We start from the raw sequence: 22,887 nt of genomic DNA, 5'->3' as shown, positions 1-22,887 counted from the left end.
GTGATTTTCCAAAGTCTCCCTTAACACTTTCCACAGAATGCTTCATCCAGGGCTTATTGTACAGCTCAAAGAGTGACACAATCCGTGCATCAGTGTGAGCAGAATTCTGAACAGTGTGCCTGATATCACCATCAGTTTTATGATTAAGGCTATGGTGCGAACTTTTGTCTATATCTACTGTTATTACATGATCTACTTTTCCAAGATTCTTCCCCAAAGAGCCTAATTTACAGGTGAATGCTGAGACCTGCAGTTGGTTTTAGAAAACTAGCTACTTGATAATCACTTCCCATAGAGTTCTTTACCAGTTCCATTCCCCTTCATGACTATGACTCAGCAATAAGAACATCTTGGTCTTCCTAGACTTAGCTTGCACCTTATGCCCTGTACTGTGGTGGTCATTTGTGCACTGCATGGAAGCTAGTCACTGAATGCAAAATATGGTTCATGAATTCTGTGCAAATAGTCACCAATTATGTTTAATGTAGGCATCAAATCAATGTTGTAAATTGTAATGGTTGCAACGGAAATAAGCATAAGCTGTAATGGAGCACTGGGTTGATGAGGACAGAGTTATCAAATTCTGAATCCAAAACAAGTTCAATCCTTGTACCGTGAACGCTATCTTAAGAGATGCTTTCTGCATATTCATATGTCTCAAAACATTCTTTGTTGGTCCAAGGAGGCAGACTTGTTGTAGACAGTACATGATGTGCACTGGCCATGCCACTTTCTTAGCATCTTTTGAGGAGGAAGTTTCTCAAAATGTGTAACAGCTGTCCACTAGCATGTACATCAACACTCATATGTGAGAATGTCTCAAAGTAGATGCACTTGCACAATCACCATTATGTACAAAATTTGATCCTCATATATTTTCAACAGTGCATGGACTTTTGGCAAGTTTGGCAAGGGGTGTCAAGTCATTGTGTGACTGGGCCCATTTTCCTTAGCTTAGTTCAAGCACTGTTTACAAGATGTTGTAGTTGTGGTCTTCAGTCCAGAGACTGGTTTGATGCAGCCCCCCATGCTGCTCTATCATGTGTAGGCTTCTTTATCTCCAAGTAACTACTGCAACCTAAGTCCTTCTGAATCTCCTTAGTGTATTCATCTCTTAGTCTCCCTCTATGGTTTTTACCCTCCACACTGCCCTCCAGTACTAAACTGGTGATCTGTTGATGCCCTGGAACATGTCCTACCAACTGATCGCTTCTTCTGGTCAAGTTGTGCCATAAATTCCTCTTCTCCGCAAGTCTGTTCAGTACCTCCTCATTAATTACGTGATCTACCCATCTAATCTTCAGCATTCTTCTGTAGCACCACATTTCGAAAGCTTCTATTCTCTTCTTGTCCAAACTATTTACCGTCCATGTTTCACTTCCATACATGGCTACACTCCATACAAATACTTTCAGAAATGACTTTCTGACACTTAAATATATACACAATATTAACAAATTTCTCTTCTTCAGAAACACTTTCCTTGCCATTGCCAGTCTACATTTTATATCCTCTCTACTTCACCATCATCAGTTATTTTGCTCCCCAAATAGCTAAACTCATCTACTACTTTAAGTGTCTCATTTCCTAATCTAATTCCCCGAGCATCACCCGGCTTAATTCGACTACATTCCGTTATCATCATTTTGTTTTTGTTGATTTATCTCATATCCTCCTTTCAAGACACTGTCCATTCCGTTCAACTGCTCTTCTAGGTCCTTTGCTGTCTCTGACAGAGTTACAATGTCATCGGCGAACTGCAAAGTTTTTATTTCTTCTCCATGTATTTTAATTACTACTCCAAATTTTTCCTTTGTTTCCTTTACTGCTTGCTCAATATACAGATTGGATAACATTGGGGATAGGCTACAACCCTGTCTCACTCCCTTCCCAACCACTGCTTCCCTTTCATGCCCGTCAACTTTTGTCTATATCTACTGTTATTACATGATCTACTTTTCCAAGATTCTTCCCCAAAGAGCCTAATTTACAGGTGAATGCTGAGTCCTGCAGTTGGTTTTAGAAAACTAGCTACCTGATAATCACTTCCCATAGAGTTCTTTACCAGTTCCATTCCCCTTCATGACTATGACTCAGCAATAAGAACATCTTGGTCTTCCTAGACTTAGCTTGCACCTTATGCCCTGTACTGTGGTGGTCATTTGTGCACTGCATGGAAGCTAGTCACTGAATGCAAAATATGGTTCATGAATTCTGTGCAAATAGTTACCAATTATGTTTAATGTAGGCATCAAATCAATGTTGTAAATTGTAATGGTTGCAACGGAAATAAGCATAAGCTGTAATGGAGCACTGGGTTGATGAGGACAGAGTTATCAAATTCTGATACACACATTTCATATGTAGCACGGCTGCTGGTAATCCAAAACAAGTTCAATCCTTGTACCGTGAACGCTATCTTAAGAGATGCTTTCTGCATATTCATATGTCTCAAAACATTCTTTGTTGGTCCAAGGAGGCAGGCTTGTTGTAGACAGTACATGAAGTGCGCTGGCCATGCCACTTTCTTAGCATCTTTTGAGGAGGAAGTTTCTCAAAATGTGTAACAGCTGTCCACTAGCATGTACATCAACACTGCCATCTGGTTTCTGTACAAATTGTAAATAGCCTTTCACTCCCTGTATTTGACCCTGCCACCTTCAGAATTTGAAAGAGAGTATACCAGTCAACATTGTCAAAAGCCTTCTCTAAGTCTACAAATGCTAGAAACGTAGTTTTGCCTTTACTTAATCTATCTTCTCAGATAAGCCATAGGGCCAGTACTGCCTCACGTGTTCCAGCATTTCTACAGAATCCAAACTGATCTTCACTGAGGTTGGCTTCTGCCAGTTTTTCCATTCGTCTGTAAACAATTCGTGTTAGTATTTTGCAGCTGTGATTTACTGAACTGATAGTTTGGTAATTTTCACATCTGTCAACACCTGCTTTCTTTGGGATTGGAATTATTATATTCTTCTTTAAGTCTGAGAGTATTTCACCTGTCTGATACATCTTGTCCACAAGATGGTAGAGTTTTGTCAGGGCTGGATCACCCAAGGCTATCAGTAGTTCTAATGAAATGTTGTCTACTCCTGGGGCCTCGTTTCAATTTGGGTCTTTCAGTGCTCTGTCAAATTCTTCACACAGTATCATATCTCCCATTTCATCTTTATCTATTCCCTCTTCATTTCCATAGTATCGTGCTCAATTACATCGCCATTGTATAGACATTCTATACACTCCTTCCATCTTTCTTCTTTCCCTTCTTTGCTTAGAACTGGTTTTCCATCTGAGATCTTGATATTCATATAAGTGGTTCTCTTTTCTCCAAAGGTCTCTTTAATTTTCCTGTAGGCAGTATCTTTCTTACACCTAGTCATATATGCTTCTACATCCTTACATTTGTCCTCTAGCCATACCTGCTTAGCCATTTTGCACTTCCTGTCAATATCATTTTTGAGACCTTTGTATTCCTTTTTGTCTACTTGATTTGCTGCATTTTTATATTTTCTCCTTTCATCAATTAAGTTCAATATCTCTTCTGTTACCCAAGGATTTCTACTAGCCCTTGTCTTTTTACCTACTTGATCCTCTGCTGCCTTTACTATTTCATCTCTCAAAGCTACCCATTCTTCTTCCACTGTATTTCTTTCCCCTGTTCTTGTCAATAGTTCCCTAATGCTCTTTCTGAAACTCTCTAAAACCTCTGGTTCTTTATGGTTTATCCAGATCCCATCTCCTTAAATTCTCACCTTTTGTAGTTTCTTCAGTTTTAATCTACAATTCATAACCAACGGATTGTGGTCAAAGACCACACCTGTCCCTGGAAATGTCTTACAGTTTAAAACTTGGTTCCTAAATCTATCTGAAACCTTCTAGTGTCTCCAGGCCACTTCCAAATATACAATCTTCATTCATCATTTTTAAACCAAGTGTTAGCTACGATTGAGCTATGCTCTGTGCAGAAGTCTACCAGGCAGCTTCCTCTTTCATCCCTTACCCTCATTTCATATTCACCTACTACTTTTCTTTCTATTCCTTTTCCTACTATCAGATTTCAGTCCACCATGACTATTGAATTTTCATCTCCCTTCACTATCTGAATAATTTCTTTTATCTCATCGCACATTTCTTCAATCTTTTCATTGTCTGTAAAGCTAGTTGGCATATAAACTTGTACTACTGTGGTAGGCATGGGCTTCATGTCTATCTTGGCTACAATAATGTGTTCACTATGCTGTTTATTCATAACCAATAGATTGTGGTCAGAATCCACATCTGCCCCAGGAAATGTCTTACAATTTAAAACCTGGTTCCTAAATCTCTGTCTTACCATTATATAATCTATCTGATGCCTTTTAGTATCTCCAGGATTCTTCCAGGTATACAACCTTCTTTTATGATTCTTGAACCAAGTGTCAGCTATGATTAAGTTATGCTCTGTGCAAAATTCTACAAGGCGGCTTCCTCTCTCATTCCTTCCCCCCAATCCATATTCACCTACTATGTTTCTTTCTCTCCCTTTTCCTACTGACGACCTATTGGTTATGAACTGCAGATTGAAACTGAAGAAACTGCAAAAAGGTGGGAATTTAAGGAGATGGGACCTGGATAAACTGAAAGAACCAGAGGTTGTACAGAGTTTCAGGGAGAGCATAAGGGAACAATTGACAGGAATGGAGGAAAGAAATACAGTAGAAGAAGAATGGGTAGCTCTGAGGGATGAAGTAGTGAAGGCAGCAGACGATCAAGTAGGTAAAAAGACGTGGGCTAATAGAAATCCTTGGGTAACAGAAGAAATATTGAATTTAATTAATGAAACGAGAAAATATAAAAATGCAGTAAATGATGCAGGCAAAAAGGAATACAAACGTCTCAAAAATGATATCGACAGAAGTGCAAAATGGCTAAGCAGGGATGGCTAGAGGACAAATGTAAGGATGTAGAGGCTTGTCTCACTAGGGGTAAGATAGATACTGCCTAAAGGAAAATTAAAGAGACCTTTGGAGAGAAGAGAACCACTTGTATGAATATCAAGAGCTCAGATGGCAACTCAGTTCTAAGCAAAGAAGGGAAGGCAGAAAGGTGGAAGGAGTATATAGAGAGTTTATACAAGGGCAATGTACTTGAGGGCAATATTATGGAAATCGAAGAGGATGTAGATGAAGACGAAATGGGAGATAAGATACTGCGTGAAGAGTTTGACAGAGCACTGAAAGACCTGAGTCGAAACAAGGCCCCGGGAGTAGACAACATTCCATTAGAACTACTGATGGCCTCGGGAGAGCCAGTCCTGACAAAACTCTACCATCTGGTGAGCACGATGTATGAGACAGGCGAAATACCCTCAGACTTCAAGAAGAATATAATAATTCCAATCCCAAAGAAAGCAGGTGTTGACAGATGTGAAAATTACCGAACTATCAGTTTAATAAGTCACAGCTGCAAAATATTAACGCGAATTCTTTACAGACGAATGGAAAAACTGGTAGAAGCTGACCTCGGGGAAGATCAGTTTGGATTCCGTAGAAATGTTGGAACACGTGAGGCAATACTGACCTTACGACTTATCTTAGAAGAAAGATTAAGAAAAGGCAAACCTATGTTTCTAGCATTTGTAGACTTAGAGAAAGCTTTTGACAATGTTAACTGGAATACTCTCTTTCAAATTCTGAAGGTGGCAGGGGTAAAATACAGGGAGCGAAAGGCTATTTACAATTTTTACAGGAACCAGATGGCAGTTATAAGAGTCAAGGGGCATGAAAGGGAAGCAGTGGTTGGGAAAGGAGTGAGACAGGGTTGTAGCCTTTCTCCGATGTTATTCAATCTGTATATTGAGCAAGCAGTAAAGGAAACAAAAGAAAAATTCAGAGTAGGTATTAAAATTCATGGAGAAGAAGTAAAAACTTTGAGGTTCGCCGATGACATTGTAATTCTGTCAGAGACAGCAAAGGACTTGGAAGAGCAGTTGAACGGAATGGACAGTGTCTTGAAAGGAGGATATAAGATGAACATCAACAAAAGCAAAACGAGGGTAATGGAATGTAGTCAAATTAAGTCGGGTGATGCTGAGGGAATTAGATTAGGAAATGAGACACTTAAAGTAGTAAAGGAGTTTTGCTATTTAGGGAGTAAAATAACCGATGATGGTCGAAGTAGAGAGGATATAAAATGTAGACTGGCAATGGCAAGGAAAGCGTTTCTCAAGAAGAGAAATTTGTTAACATTGAGTATAGATTTAAGTGTCAGGAAGTCGTTTCTGAAAGTATTTGTATGGAGTGTAGCCATGTATGGAAATGAAACATGGACGATAACCAGTTTGGACAAGAAGAGAATAGAAGCTTTCGAAATGTGGTGCTACAGAAGAATGCTGAAGATAAGGTGGGTAGATCATGTAACTAATGAGGAGATATTGAATAGGATTGGGGAGAAGAGAAGTTTGTGGCACAACTTGACTAGAAGAAGGGATCCGTTGGTAGGACATGTTTTGAGGCATCAAGGGATCACAAATGTAGCATTGGAGGGCAGCGGGGAGGGTAAAAATCGTAGAGGGAGACCAAGAGATGAATACACTAAGCAGATTCAGAAGGATGTAGGTTGCAGTAGGTACTGGGAGATGAAGAAGCTTGCACAGGATAGAGTAGCATGGACTAAAGACTACAACAACAACAACATGCTGTTTGTAGTAGCTTACTCATGCTCCTATTTTTTTATTCATTACTAAACCTTCTCCTGCATTATCCCTATTTGATGTTTTATTTATAACCCTGTATTCACCTGACCAGAATTCTTGCTCCTCCTGCCACTGAACATCACTAATTCCCACCATATCTGACTTTAACCTATTCATTTAGCTTTTTAAATTTTCTAACCTACCTATCTGATTAAGGGAGCTGACATTCCATGCTCCGATTCATAGATTGCCAGTTTTGTTTCTCCTGAGAACAACGTTCTCCTGAGTAGTCCCTGCCCGGAAATCCAAATTTGGAACTATTTTACCTCCAGAATATTTTACCTAAGAGGACTCCATCATTATTTAGCCATACAGTAAAGATTCATGCCCTTGGGAAAAATTATGGCTGTAGCTCCCCTTGCTTTCAGCTGTTCGCAGTAGCAGCACAGCAAGGTTGTTTTGGTTAATGTTACAAGGCCAGATCAGTCAATCATCCAGACTGTTGCACCCACAACTACTGAAAATGCTGCTTCCGCTCTTCAGTAACCACACATTTGTCTGGCCTCTCAACAGATACCCCTCCATTGCGGTTGCACCTATGGTACGTCTATCTGTATCCCTGAGGCATGCAAGCCTCCCCACCAGTGGCAAGGTCCATGGTTCATGCAGGGGAGGGTTTACAAGATATGGGTTCTTAAATTATCATAAAAGCAATGTCTAGGCAGGGCTTCATCTTCAAGATATTGTTATAAGTGACACACAAAGTTTTTGGTGGACACTTGGTACAGTGTCAATCATACTATGTGAAATGTGTTGCAAGTTTTTGTACATTGTTTTTACAATTCTTAAAGAACATATCACTGATTATATTGGAATGCAGCTAGATAGAGCACCTGTCTACTTTACTCATACAGCATGACTAGTTAAATAACACAAATTCTGTACACTTGTATGGAAGAGGATGTCACATAGTTTGGTAAGCCTGTACCCCTGATCTAATGTCTTTACATTTTCTTTTGGGGTATATCAAAAGCATTATTCATATGTGACATCACTCCCTAACCTACAAACATTTTACACAAGGACACTCTCAGTGACATGATTTTGTATTCTGTGTGGTGTATTTTGTAGACTGTACTGTGATTTGTGACAGCTATGATGAATTTGGTGAGGAGGAGTGACAGAGAAAGATTGATAGAAAGAGGGAAGGCGAGTCTAAGGTAGCCACTCCTGTAATGTATCAGAATATTTGGACTCTCAGATGTAAATTTCAGTTAATACTAAGTTAATGTTAAACAAGTTTTAACTTTTGCAATGGATGTATAGCTGATTCTATCAAATCAGTGAAGTTGTGTAAATGATCAATAAGAAGTAGTTGATAGGAACAACAGCTCAGACTATAAAAGGAAGACGAGTGAGATTTTTCAAAGTACCTGCTTTTCTACTGACATAAAAAATAGATTTATCTAGAATTAATTCATGTACTTAAAAATCTAAGTAGATTGGTTGTAAGTATACTTTGCAGAAGTAGCCTTAGTGGCTGTTTGTGCTTATTAATGTATCACCTGAATGTTTTCACTTACATGAAGGCTCTCCTTTTGACTACATTTACAGAATATCATATGTGAATGAATGAATGGGTGAAAAAATGAGACTGAAGATGCCATAGATATTACCTTTTGTGTTGATTATGAATCATTATTAACTTTGTAATTATGTTGAACAAGAATCTAAAGTAAACTTAGAATGTACCTCAGTCTTAACATCAGCCTGATCATCTCGCCTTCTGTTGAGTCCAAGTGATTGGTCTATGAGATGAGAATTATACATTGGGGTTACAAATAATTTCTCTGTTGTAGCTAAACGTTCAGCCTTTGGAGTCCATATATGTATAGTTATCCAAGTTTGTGATAACAACCAGAGCAGCCATATCCATGCATGCTGAAATAATAAGAAAACAATTGATATTAGCTTAAATTTAATTTTGCAAGAAAATGTGTAATTAATATTCATTGTTTTTTCAGTCAATCATATAACAAAATTTGCACCATTGAAGGAATATGTGGTTTCAAGTAATATTTTATTTTTAGATTTTGTAATGAACTACAAGCAAATAAAGACAGTAAAAGAGACAAATCTCCTCTTTCAAGGCAGAAAAATTTGATAGAGGCATACCAGATTGAAGACACTCATTACCTTTCACTGCTGGGCATTTCTTTGTTCAACAAAAGAGAGAAGGAAAGGGTATGAGAAAAGAAGACTTTTCAACAATGAACTAGGCAAATTATCCAGGACACTGGGCTAAAGGAGTTAAGTAGCTACTAGGAAGCTGAAATCATTAGAAATATTGCTGCCTGAGCAACAATAATATCTTGAGCAATCACAATTTAGTTTCCAGTAGAACTGCTCACTTAATGAATGCCATTTACACATTCACTCACCAAATTTTACAAGCTATCTGAGGCAGTTAACTATGTGAATCACAGTATTCTCGTAGATAAACTGAGGTTTTTATGATATTGATGGTATAGCCAACCAACTGATGATATCATATCAAACTAAAAGAATGTAGAAAGTTGTACTTAATAATTCAACCTATCTAAGCAGAGGAGATTCTTCTGGATGGGGTTAATCACTCATGGGGTTCCACAAGAGTCCATCTTAGATCTACTATTGTTCCTTTTATATGCAAACAAACTTCTGTCTAATACACAACAAGCAGAATTGTTCATTTTGCAGGGGACACTAATGTAATCAATTCAAAATTATATACAGCAACAGAAGAAATGGTCAATAATGTTCTTAAAACTATTATTGAGTGCTATGCTGCAAGTGGTCTCACTCATGATTTCAAAAAGACAGCTCACTCATTTTGCACATCTAGAGATACTACATCAGTGATAAGTGTAAGACATAATGTGGAAATAATAACAAGGGTTATAACTCCAAAATTTTTACATATCCATATTAATGAGAATTTAAATTGAAAAACTACATTTTGGAACACCTAAAACAACTTAGTTCAGCCACATTTGCACTATAAATCATTGCAGATCTTGGGGAGGGACAGATCATTAAGTTGACACATTATGCACATTTTCATTCAGTAATGCCATATGGAATAATGGTCTGGCACAACACATCTTTAATAAAGGATATCTTCATTGTTCAAAAGTGCACTGTAAGATTAATATATGGTGTTTTCCAGTGATCATCTTATAGATATCTGTTTAAGGAATTAAATATAATAGAGGGAAACATTCCACGTGGGAAAAATATATCTAAAAACGCAGATGATGTGACTTACCGAACGAAAGTGCTGGCAGGTTGATAGACACACAAACAAACACAAACATACACATGAAATTCAAGCTTTCACAACAAACTGTTGCCTCATCAGGAAAGAGGGAAGGAGAGGGAAAGACGAAAGGATGTGGGTTTTAAGGGAGAGGGTAAGGAGTCATTCCAATCCCGGGAGCGGAAAGACTTACCTTAGGGGGAAAAAAGGGGTATACACTCACACACACACACATATCCATCCGCACATACACAGACACAAGCAGACATTTGTAAAGGCAAAGAGTTGCCCAAACTCTTTGCCTTTACAAATGTCTGCTTGTGTCTGTGTATGTGCGGATGGATATGTGTGTGTGTGCAAGTGTATACCCCTTTTTTCCCCCTAAGGTAAGTCTTTCCGCTCCCGGGATTGGAATGACTCCTTACCCTCTCCCTTAAAACCCACATCCTTTCGTCTTTCCCTCTCCTTCCCTCTTTCCTGATGAGGCAACAGTTTGTTGCAAAAGCTTGAATTTCATGTGTATGTTTTTGTTTGTTTGTGTGTCTATCGACCTGCCAACACTTTCGTTCAGTAAGTCACATCGTCTGTGTTTTTAGATATATGTTTAAGGAATTAGGTATATTATCACTGCTTCACAGTATATTTATTCCCTCATAAACTTTGTTGTAAGTAACCTACTGCAATTCAAAAGGAATGAGGATGTACATAATTACAATACCAGAAGGAAAAGTGACACTCATTACTTATTTATTTGAAATCAATAAGCAGTGGGCCCTCGTAATCAAAGAATAGGGTGAGCGTCACCTATCCAGCTGATGGCTGGGTCTGGAACTTCATGGGGTGAGGAGATGATGAATGACACCACTGCTCATCCACACTTTCGACTCTAGTTCCCAGTGGCAGCACCAACTTTCATCAGCTGCATCAGTGCACTCAAGGAATGTGTTGCCTTCAACATTGAAACACTTCAGATGCTTCAGGCAAACTGCCCTCCAGTTAGCTTTTTATTTGACACTCAGTGCCTGAGATATCTGCTGGCTGCAGACCTTAAGGTAGCCTAACTCCTTCCAGATAATGTGTTGCACACTCCTGAAGCTGATGTCAAAATCCTTTGCAAGAGCATGAATGGTAATGCGCCAGTCTGCCCTAATTACATCATCAAGTACCTTTTTTTTGTTGTCCATAATGGATGAGGCTGGCCTCCCAGATTGACCAGCATCTTGTGTTGAGTTGTGACCAAAACAGAACTTGGTGGATCATTCCACAATGATGGTTTTCAAGAGACATGCTGCCAAATACACATTTGTCCCGTGTGCCAGCAGCCCTTGTGACTTGGCCTCTAGTATCTATTTTTCTTAGTTTGTGCTCTTGGACCACTTCTGTTGGAATGAATTTCTGAGTTCCTAGGCAGCATTGCCCATTGAGGAACAGGTATTTAAGGATTAGTGTAGGCAGTACAAGGAAGAGTCACCTGGATGAAGAAGCATGAGTATAGTGTGAGGACGTTGGCTGTCCATGACTTTTGGTATTGGCAGTGGGCCAGTGGCCTTGATGGACGGGAGAATGTGTGTTGTCAGCCACATAACATTTCCTGTGGTTTCTATTATGTAACATGGTGCTGGGCAGAGCTTCCCCAGAAAATCAGTACCAGAACAGTTTCATTGCATAATAATTTTGTGGTTCAACTTCACCGAGTTTTATAGATATTATCCATTAAGTGGTGACTTGACTGTTGCATGTCTATTCTGTCCACATTCTATACTATAATAATAATAATAATTGTAATTATTATTATTGTTATTATTATTATTATTCCAGAATGAAATTTTCACTCTGCAGCAGAGTGTGCGCAGCTTTGAAATTTCCTGGCAGATTAAAACTGTGTGCCGGGCCAAGACTTGAACTCAGGACCTTAGCCTTTTGCGGGCAAGTACTCTACCAACTGAGCTTCCCAAGCATGACTCACGCCCCATCCTCACAATTCTACTTCCGCCAGTGCCTCATCTCCTACCTTTCAAACTTCACATTATTATTATTATTTCTTTACTTTCTCAGACGTTAAGTCTGGTTGAGAATGGAAAGTGACGCGGACCTTGATCAAGCGTCACTTCCTATTAACTGTACGGTATGTGTTATATTGCATTTAGGAACTTTCGGGTAATTGAACATGTATCAATAATTACGGATTTCTGTAGTTGTATATATATGTTTGGATGTAGCTGTATTGCATTGATGTACTGGTGGATATTGTGTGGTATGACTCCTGTAGTTGATAGTATAATTGGTATGATGTCAACTTTATCCTGATGCCACATGTCTTTGACTTCCTCAGCCAGTTGGATGTATTTTTCAATTTTTTCTCCTGTTTTCTTTTGTATATTTGTTGTATTGGGTATGGATATTTCGATTAGTTGTGTTAATTTCTTCTTTTTATTGGTGAGTATGATGTCAGGTTTGTTATGTGGCGTTGTTTTATCTGTTATAATGGTTCTGTTCCAGTATAATTTGCATTCATCATTCTCCAGTACATTTTGTGGTGCATACTTGCATGTGGGAACGTGTTGTTTTATAAGTTTATGTTGTAAGGCAAGCTGTTGATGTATTATTTTTGCGACATTGTCATGTCTTCTGGGGTATTCTGTATTTGCTAGTATTGTACATCCGCTTATGATGTGATCTACTGTTTCTATTTGTTGTTTACAAAGTCTGCATTTATCTGTTGTGGTATTGGGATCTTTAATAATATGCTTGCTGTAATACCTGGTGTTTATTGTTTGATCCTGTATTGCAATCATGAATCCTTCTGTCTCACTGTATATATTGCCTTTTCTTAGCCATGTGTTGGATGCGTCTTGATTGATGTGTGGCTGTGTTAGATGATACGGGTGCTTGCCATGAAGTGTTTTCTTTTTCCAATTTACTTTCTTCGTATCTGTTGATGTTATGTGGTCTAAAGGGTTGTAGGGGTGGTTATGAAATTGTAGTGGTGTAGCCGATGTATTTATATGAGTGATTGCTTTGTGTATTTTGCTAGTTTCTGCTCGTTCTATAAAGAATTTTCTTAAATTGTCTACCTGTCCATAATGTAGGTTTTTTATATCAATAAGTCCCCTTCCTCCTTCCTTTCTGCTTAATGTGAATCTTTCTGTTGCTGAATGTATGTGATGTATTCTATATTTATGGCATTGTGATCGTGTAAGTGTATTGAGTGCTTCTAGGTCTGTGTTACTCCATTTCACTACTCCAAATGAGTAGGTCAATATTGGTATGGCATAAGTATTTATAGCTTTGGTCTTGTTTCTTGCTGTCAATTCTGTTTTCAGTATTTTTGTTAGTCTTTGTCTATATTTTTCTTTTAGTTCTTCTTTAATATTTGTATTATCTATTCCTATTTTTTGTCTGTATCCTAGATATTTATAGGCATCCGTTTTTTCCATCGCTTCTATGCAGTCGCTGTGGTTATCCAATATGTAATCTTCTTGTTTAGTGTGTTTTCCCTTGACTATGCTATTTTTCTTACATTTGTCTGTTCCAAAAGCCATACTTATATCATTGCTGAATACTTCTGTTATCTTTAGTAATTGGTTGAGTTGTTGATTTGTTGCTGCCAGTAGTTTTAGATCATCCATGTATAGCAAATGTGTGATTTTGTGTGGGTATGTTCCAGTGATATTGTATCCATAATTTGTATTATTTAGCATGTTGGATAGTGGGTTCAGAGCAAGGCAGAACCAGAAAGGACTTAATGAGTCTCCTTGGTATATTCCACGCTTAATCTGTATTGGCTGTGATGTGATATTATTTGAATTTGTTTGGATATTAAGTGTGGTTTTCCAATTTTTCATTACTATGTTTAGGAACTGTATCAATTTAGGATCTACTTTGTATATTTCCAATATTTGTAGTAACCATGAGTGGGGTACACTATCAAAAGCTTTTTGGTAATCAATGTATGCGTAGTGTAGCGACCTTTGTTTAGTTTTAGCTTGATATGTCACCTCTGCGTCTATTATCAGTTCCTCTTTACATCCTCGTGCTCCTTTGCAACAGCCTTTTTGCTCTTCATTTATAATTTTGTTCTGTGTTGTATGTGTAATTAATTTCTGTTTAATGATTGAAGTTAATATTTTGTATATTGTTGGTAGGCATGTTATGGGGCGATATTTAGCTGGGTTCGCTGTGTCTGCTTGATCTTTAGGTTTCAGATAAGTTATTCCATGTGTAAGTGTATCAGGGAATGTGTATGGGTCTGCAATGTAACTGTTAAATAATTTAGTTAGATGTGAATGTGTTGAGGTGAACTTCTTTAACCAGAAATTTGCTATTTTATCATTTCCAGGGGCTTTCCAATTGTGAGTAGAATTAATTGCTTGGGTGACTTCATGTTGCAAAATTATCACTTCAGGCATTTGTGGTATCATCTTGTATGTGTCTGTTTCTGCTTGTATCCACCGTGCATGCCTGTTATGTTGTACCGGGTTTGACCATATGTTGCTCCAGAAGTGTTCCATGTCTGTTATGTTTGGTGGATTGTTTATTTTAATGTGTGTGTTATCTATTGTCTGGTAAAATTTCTTTTGGTTTGTGTTGAATGTTTGGTTTTGTTTCCTTCTATTTTCACTTTTTTTGTATCTTCTGAGTCGTTTGGCTAATGCTTGTAATTTCTGCTTCTTTTCGTCTAATTGCTCTGTCGCTTCTTGTTGTGAGATTTTACCTAACCTTTTTCGTTTTTTTTCCGAGATTTCATTTCTTATAAATTGTGTTAGCTGTCCGATGTCTTTTCTCAGTTTTTCTATTCTGATCTGTAGCCTGTGTTGCCATGCTGGTTTTGTGGGTTTCTTCTGTGTGTTGGTTGGTTCTGATCTCTGTCTAGTGTGTATATTTAGTGTAGTGAGTGCTCCTATATAAACCAGTAGTTGTAACTCTTCCATAGTTGTGTTTTCATTTATTTTGTTGTGTATGATTGTGTTGATAGTTTTTATTGTTGTTTCGACTTGTGGGTTATTTGGTGGTCTATGCAAGAATGGTCTAATGTCTGTATTTGTGTCTTTGTATTCTATATATGTTAGCTGAAATTTTTCTTCTATATCTAGCATCTGTGTCACTTCGTGTTCTATTTGTGCTTGTTCTGGTGGCTGTCTTAAGATTTCGTTTTCCTCTGATTGTTTAATTGGTGCGTGTTGTTCTTTGTTTCTTTGCTCTGGGATGTTTGAGTCCATTACTGTATTTTCTTCTTCTTCTGATTGCACATTATTTTGTTCCAGTATTTGTTGTACTTCTTGTTTGATGTTTTCTAATTCTGACTGGGGTATCCTGTTATTTTTGATTATTACACGGATCTGATCAGCTAGTCGTTGTTCTGTTAAAATTTTTAATTCTGGGTATCTGGTAATAAATGTTGTGTATACTTGTGATCTGTATCCAGTTGTGTTGGTTCCTAGGTTTGTTGCTTGGTAATAACAGAACATGAGGTGTCGATTAACTTCATCTGACCATCTCATCCTCTGTCTTTGTTTTCCTTCTAGGGTGGTTGCAGGAAGCATATCCTGCAAAACACCTCTATTTGGATTTAAATCATTTTCCAGTTGGCTAGCAGTGTCGTTACCATTGTGGGCGGGCATAGGGTTCAAGCGTCGTCCCCGACCATGACGGCGCTTGTCCGAGGCTTCTTTAGTTCTGTCCTGAACCAACTAATCACACTAAAAGGGGGGTTAGCCCTATTAGTGGTTTGTTCTTTTTGTCGCCTTTTACGACTGGCAGAACATACCGGAGGCCTATTCTTTTCCCGGGCCTCCACGGGGATTATTATTATTATTATTATTATTGGCAGAATCCATGCAATCATAGTCAGTATTGCTGGTATTCATTTGTGACTTTGCACGAGCAATTAGATTTTGATATCTTGGTTCACCTCTTTGTATTACTTGTTGAAGGATTTTTTTTGTAATTATCTGTTGTGTACAATGCAAGTTACTGTAAGACTCTATGTTTCAGACACAGCTGGTTTTGTAATTGTGTTGTATCATGTTTAATGAAACATACTGAGTTGTTGCTGGCTAATTAGCCTAATGTATTGAGCTCAACAAATACAGTTTATATTAGCACATAACTGGTCCATACTTAGAAGTTACAGTAAAATTGTTGCATGATTGTGTGAGTCTTGGCATATGTAGTATATCAAACTTAAACAAATTTAATAACCTTACTTTAGCTTAAAAATAATAATATTTGTGGCACACTAATTAAACTGACAAGTCATTTGAACTGTTTGCTGTATTAAAATTTCTCCCAGGTCATAAATTTCCATTTATCAAATATTTCCAGTACTGCTTAAAGTCTCATCTTAACCAGTTGATCACATATATTATCTTGTGTGTCAGTAAAGCTGCCTTAGAGTATAAGACTGCATCTTTAACAGTTTTGAGTATCCTATATTGAGAAATTATTCTGTCCAAAAGAGGTTAAATGAAAGAAAGTGAATTTTTGGACAGTTGTCAGAGTAATAATTTAGGATGTTGCTGTTTAAAGTCAGACCAAAAGTGTTGCTTTCTTTCAATGAAAATTTGTAATTGTGTATGAATTTCAATTACTAGAATAATATTTTAACATTTGTTTTCCTTTTATTGCCTGTTCTGTCCTCTAAACTTAAGGTTGTTCTGGTACATCCTTTCTACATTTACTGTCTTGGTAAAAGTCTGTAATACTTTTTATTTGATGAATACAATGGGACTTCATCTGAAATAAGAAGGATCTTGTGCATTAAGAAATTTTTGGGGCTGTGTGCCATTAGTAAACATTTGTAAGATTTAGACCACAGACTGTTTTGAAGAATACAAGTACCATAAATTTACAGCTATTCTGGCACCAGTCTTATGCATACAGATATGAGAGGCATTTGGTGTAATTTTAAAGTAAATATACGTTGTGACTATTTATTAATCAAGTTTCATATGTAATATTTTTAATATGCAATCATCTTATGTTTTTGATTGAGCAACAATTGCATTTATTAAAGGTTGTGTGTCTTTTTTTTTTTTTTAATTGTGTGTATTCTGACTGTGTCCATGTTGCACACTGGATCTGAGAAATTGTGAAATAAATATTATTGATGGGATTCTTTTTTTTTCACTGAGATCAGATCAAAACCATTTCCCAGCCTGCTCTCTGCCATTTCAACATTCTTCATTCTTCAGTGGATGTCTACTGATACCTGTCCTTCAGCAACTAAGAAAAGAATAACAGCCATGTGGTTCTGTTTGGAACAAAATAATGTCACCATAGTTTATATTTTTGCTTTACTGCATGCATGTTAGACAGACGAAAATGTCACACTAATCCCTTGCATACATGTCAGTGCTTATATACCCACATTGGAGTTGCACTGGATTGCATATACCTTGCAGCAATGCCCTCCATTGGAACTTTTGGAAAAAAGTAGGATAGGACTAGATGAAGGTAGTGCAGGAGCTTGGCCTTTGCCTAATCAGTGGAACCATTCCTGCATTCATCTTAGCAACTTCTGAAAACCATGGAAAAAACCCAAATCAAGTTTTAAAGTTAAAAACTGTGTATATCTTTGGGGCAGCATAACTCATGGTGCGCAAATTACCCAAACTATTATCATCCAGTATTTGAGAATGTCGCACTTAGCGGCTTCCAACAAACTTTACACATAATTTCAAACTTTATTGAAACATTTTATTGCTGTCACCGTCTATAAAAGAATGAAAGGAAAAGACTTTACTGCTTATTACATTTTTGCTGTTCATGTTTTAATTTATTGCTTCTTTGCTACTAGCTCTATTCACAACCCATTTTGCACACATTATCCTCATATACCAGTGACCCCTGAATCCCTATTCTTCAAGAATCAAACTCCCATGCATTACAATCAACTCATTTGTAAAGTAATCAGAAGGTTGAAGCTGTTTTATACTTGGGAGTTTGATTCTCCAAAGGTTCTGGGGGGATGGTTTACAGGCTTGTACCTACAGCAAGCCAACACAAATCAGTTAGTGTCAGCAGACAGATGAGCAATTGGATTAAAATTAGCACAGAAAATAAAAATAAAAGACGTGATGAAATTTAGTCGAGGTCACTCTGATGAAGGTCTGTTTAGCAACATTAGATACAGTGCAATGTAAAAACCATCATTTTTGACAGCTGTTGGGTATTCCTGAGAACTCCATTAACCACATGGCGAAAATGGAGCTACTCAGAATGGAAATGAAGAGACTGAGAAGAGGTTCAATGTAGAATGATAACCAACTGTTTGAAATTTTGTGAAGCTTATGCCCAAATTGATCAGTACTTTAGAATGAAACAGACACGCTGAAAATGAGTGGGTTATTGTTAAGAACATAGGGCAGGCAAATTGGAGCTATGCAGAGAGAAATTAGATGCTTTGAACTGATTTGTCTTGCATAAAATAATGAGTGACTGCTAAAATATAGTCAAGAAGGTGTGCAACATGGAGATAAATATTCGGGTTTTCTCAGTGTTACAAATCATTGAGGTTACCATGAATAGAAGACAACAATATTTTTCTTAACAAAATTGGTGATGGTTAAAGATAGAAAAGGTACAACAAGAAAGTTTTTCATTCCAAATAAAATGGGTCCTACCAGTTAGAGCTAAATTAGATAAATATACAGTAAAGGAAACCAACAAAAATATTCACAGAAAAATCTCTTTAAACCACATTTTTTTTATATTATAACTACGTGTACTACTAACCTGGCTATAAATAGAATACCAAAGTGAAAACACAGGAGGAGATTCAAAAAACAGGTAGTCAGGTATCACATTGTGAAAGAAGCATGGATCTCCAATTCGCACACCACAGGCAGCAATCAACAATGAGATACAGACAGGAACTGTCAGATTTACTGGAAATGCATAGCTGAATCCTTGAATCAGAATTTTGCATGCAAATTTTCCTGAAAAAGAACAAGTACAACAAATAAGAATTGCTTATCTGTAAGAATTTGTAAATATTTGCAAAAAGGAAACAAATATTTCTGGTATATAAATAGAAGAGAAAAATAACTTTTTGCAATATTCTGTGTATAGCAGTGTAAATGACATGCTTATGCTCCACTTATTCAATTACTTATTTTATCAACTTATAACAGAAGAACTTACAGAAAATGACTTAATTCCACATGCTATGTTCATTTAAAAAGTGAGAAACAGCACATAGTGTCTCCAATAACTTTGCAAATTATTATGGAACACTTCAGAAACATTTTGCCAGGTAATAGTGTGTATGGGCTTTTAAACAAAGATCTTCCATTTCAAACTTTTTCTGGGAATAGAATATGAGCACACTACATAGCTGATTGCTAATTACATTGCATTGTGGGGGAGAAACACATTCTTTCCAGTGACTTTTTATTTCTTCCTCCTTCATTTCCTAACCTTCCTTTCTTTCCTTGTACCATATGGCTGACAGTGGGATGTTAAGTATATGTGTGGTTTAGTTTTAGAAACATTACTGATTTGATGTTTCCTACATTGCATGATGTGTAGAGTGAATATAAGTGCATAGAATTTATCTATAAGAAACTGAAGCTCAGGGTATGTATTTACTATTTAATTTGTACTGATTCATAATCTTATTTTGCATGTTTCAGAGCGTCTTGTTTGTATTTGGGTAGAGAATAATCTAGAATGAATATTCCACTCCACAACAACATGTCTTTTGTGGGCATTGCTCTTAACAGTGAGATATCCAGCCGTGATCATCAACCACCCTCACACCTTCATGCTAGAAAAATATTCTAATTTTGCATGATATTATGAAATGCTTAAAACTTCTTGATATTTCAAGTAGACACGAGTGGCAATTTGACATTCATCATTTACCAAATATGTAACACAGATATGCTCCCAGAATATGTATCAGAAGCACATAGAATGCTGTGTTGTTCCAGGCATCAATATCTACAGTTTCACCTGTTGAAACAGCATCATGCAAGTCTGGTAGACTATCAGGTATAGTTACTGCTTTTATCTGAAATAGAAAAGAAGGTTGGCTATAAACTTGTTTAATCTCTTATAACTTTCAATATGTAACACAAAACCACTTTTTGACAGGTGGCTCATTCACAGATATTAGTTTATGTCAGACTATTACTGATACATGATAGTGCTTTTATTAGGCACCCATAAAGCACAATTACCTCAGTTACAAGAATTTTGTGTGCACCGAAGGCATTTGGAACCAATGAAAAGAATCCATCAACATTTTCTTCTTGGAGGAACAATATGAACACTACAGAACAGAAAAATGCTATCATCTTCCAAAGAGAAATAAAAACATAGCTGAAGTACCGTGTTTCTTTCAGTCTTTCAATCATTTTGCCTAATGATTTTGTAAACCCTGTCAAAAGAAAAAGTAAAACTTTCAATTTCATTCAAATACTGTCATCGTATTAAAGTAATTTGTATTAGCTTAGCTGCATTACCAAGGGGAGAATCTTTTGTAAAGGCTACATAGTTCTCCCACCATCCACAAGAAATAAATATTACAGAAACTGGAATCAGCCATAGCTGGGGTTTCTGACCACCTTCTAACATGGGCCACACTATGAATCCAGTTGCTTGTGCAGCTAATGCAACAAGATCAATTATAACTTTGATGAATCTTTTGCTTTCCTTGCCGCTCCTCGATAGCATTCCTGGAATATAATAATGGAAAGTGTGAGAATATAGTTGCTGTGCAGATAGGAAAGAGTTAGAAGTTAACTGTACTCACAGAAGTCACATTAAAAATTAAATAGTACAGCACTCATGAAACATAAAAAATGTTGTTCACTCAAAATGCTTCCTGATACATCATTTTAATCAGTGGTCATAGACAGCACAGGTTTGTTGTCACTGTTGAAGTAGCCAAGTTTTATTTATTTATTATTTATCTTGCCATGTAACACAAAATTTTAATGAGCTGTCTGTTGCAAGAAAATATGTGTCAATTGTGTTATACTATGCTTGTCATTATACTTCTCCATTTTAGTATATAAACTATCAAAGCATGAATTCTTGTTATCAAGCCTAATGTGTTGTGATTCATTAATATAAAATTATGAAATTCATTAACTCAATAAGAAAAGGGGATGACTGACAGAGAGTAACATATAATTATTTCTTTTGCAGGTATCTTAACAATTTAAACAGAAGTGTACTATCTGCTTCATCTTCCTCTCATAACTCCATTCATTTCATAATGTTTGTCTAGTAAAAATTACAGTGAAGCTGCAGAAGAACTTGCATCTAAATCCTGTCAATATATTAGCATTTAATAATGTGTATAAACTTGAAATAAAAAATCAATTTTGATTAATATATCTTGTTACAGCAAAGTTCTTCATGTTTAGACTAAATGGTTTCTCCATTATTTCTGAAATTCTAAGATCATATTTAATAGTTACAAAAACTAAAATTCAGTAGAGACAGAAATGAAAGAATTTTAAGTATTCTTACCAAGAAGGCCAGGTACAAAACACACACAGTTAGTAAGCATGGCTCCTTTAATAACATCGAGATTTGGAAGCACACAAAATAACAAGATAGCCATTCCAACAGCATGTAAACTTTCCATGACAAAAACAATTAAGAATTCTGGGACTGTAGGCTTTTTGCTGGATTTGAAAAAACAAATTCTAGCGGAACGAATAAATGAACCCACTTCAGGCACCAAATAGGCTATCATTATGCACCACATCCATGCTACTCGTTCTTCATCTGGGAGTGTGGCCTTGAATTGCTTTTCCCTTCCTGTAAAAAGAAAGAAAGAAAAGAAAATTGAATAACTCAGTTATAATTAATTCATTCAGTCATGATGTTCTGTAAATCCCAACATGGGAGACAGCCCTCTGGGATGTGGAACAGTTCAAGGTATAAATTGACAAAAATGAGCAACTGTATGAAAAGTGATCATAATTAACTGTCACTGAACTGCTATAAACTATTAGTAATTATTGAAGCAAAATTTAAAGCAAAAATATCAGAATAGCTTCTGCGTCAATAAAAGTTGCTGCTTGACAGCTATTTTTGATAACAACAGTTTATCTCTTACTTGGAAGAAAATACCTACTTGAGTACTCTAGTATCTATCATATAGTAATATTTATCATTATGCCATAAGAAAAGAAGAATTTTTACAATAAATGTTATTACTTATTTTGAGCTAAATGGAATCTTCATTGTTTGAATCTAAACATCAGATACATTGGGGAAGGTGTACCAAATCAGGTATGTTTCTAATTTTCTTTTTAATCTATATAATTATCAAAATTCTTGCTTTTCATATAATGAGAGTTTACAGAAAACATTAGCCACAGAATGAAGACCTTCATTCTAAATCCTGGTAAAAGGGGCATAGTCTGCACGAAAATTCCTCTCATTTCTTCTATTGGGGTTTCCTCACACATGGAAAGAGCCATATTCTTTCCACTATAGTTACATTTCATTTAAGTAAAATATCTTTAATATGAACCTTTCTATGTGATAGTGTTAACTTACCTAGATCCCTGTTGCAGTAGAGTATCTCTTTGTCCTTGCGCAACTGTGATGTCATGAATAGAGTAGTACCCTTTGCTATCACCCCTGATCCCAAGACAATAATGAAGGTTAGCAAATAGGCTACAATTTTGAGCATTTGAACAGTAATTTCGAGACATTTCTGGTTTGCCATAGAACCACTGTCCATCTTTGGTGGTGGATTGCGGAAGACATCCCATCCTTTTGTCTCAACTTGGGTTCTCTGGCTGAAATAAAACAGTAATTTCATTACTACTGAGAAAGAAAAAAAAACACATTGTACTTGAATGGAAAAATACACATTCTAATTTGTAGATATAGTGCATTAGCTTTTAATGTTAATTTTTTGGCAAGGGTTTTACATATCCTAAAC

At 36.6% G+C, this 22,887-nt stretch overlaps 1 protein-coding gene across 2 annotated transcripts in view; it reads right to left on the bottom strand.

Moving 5' to 3' along the window:
* LOC126262294 (chitin synthase chs-2) overlaps positions 1-22,887 on the bottom strand; it is a 380,478-nt gene that overhangs the window by 90,365 nt on the left and 267,226 nt on the right. For both annotated transcript variants that reach the window (XM_049958822.1, XM_049958823.1), the window contains exons 3-9: positions 22,497-22,741; positions 21,456-21,749; positions 20,441-20,653; positions 20,156-20,355; positions 19,839-19,986; positions 18,708-18,910; positions 8,426-8,614 (exon numbers count right to left, since the gene is read on the bottom strand). In XM_049958822.1, the coding sequence (XP_049814779.1) occupies positions 8,426-8,614; positions 18,708-18,910; positions 19,839-19,986; positions 20,156-20,355; positions 20,441-20,653; positions 21,456-21,749; positions 22,497-22,741 (1,492 nt within the window). The remainder of the gene's footprint in view (positions 1-8,425; positions 8,615-18,707; positions 18,911-19,838; positions 19,987-20,155; positions 20,356-20,440; positions 20,654-21,455; positions 21,750-22,496; positions 22,742-22,887) is intronic.

Source organism: Schistocerca nitens, chromosome 6, assembly GCF_023898315.1.
Source record: "Schistocerca nitens isolate TAMUIC-IGC-003100 chromosome 6, iqSchNite1.1, whole genome shotgun sequence".
Classification (NCBI taxonomy): Eukaryota; Metazoa; Arthropoda; class Insecta; order Orthoptera; family Acrididae; genus Schistocerca; species Schistocerca nitens.
Note: the sequence above shows the minus strand (reverse complement) of the source record. Positions and strands in the feature narration are given on the sequence as shown.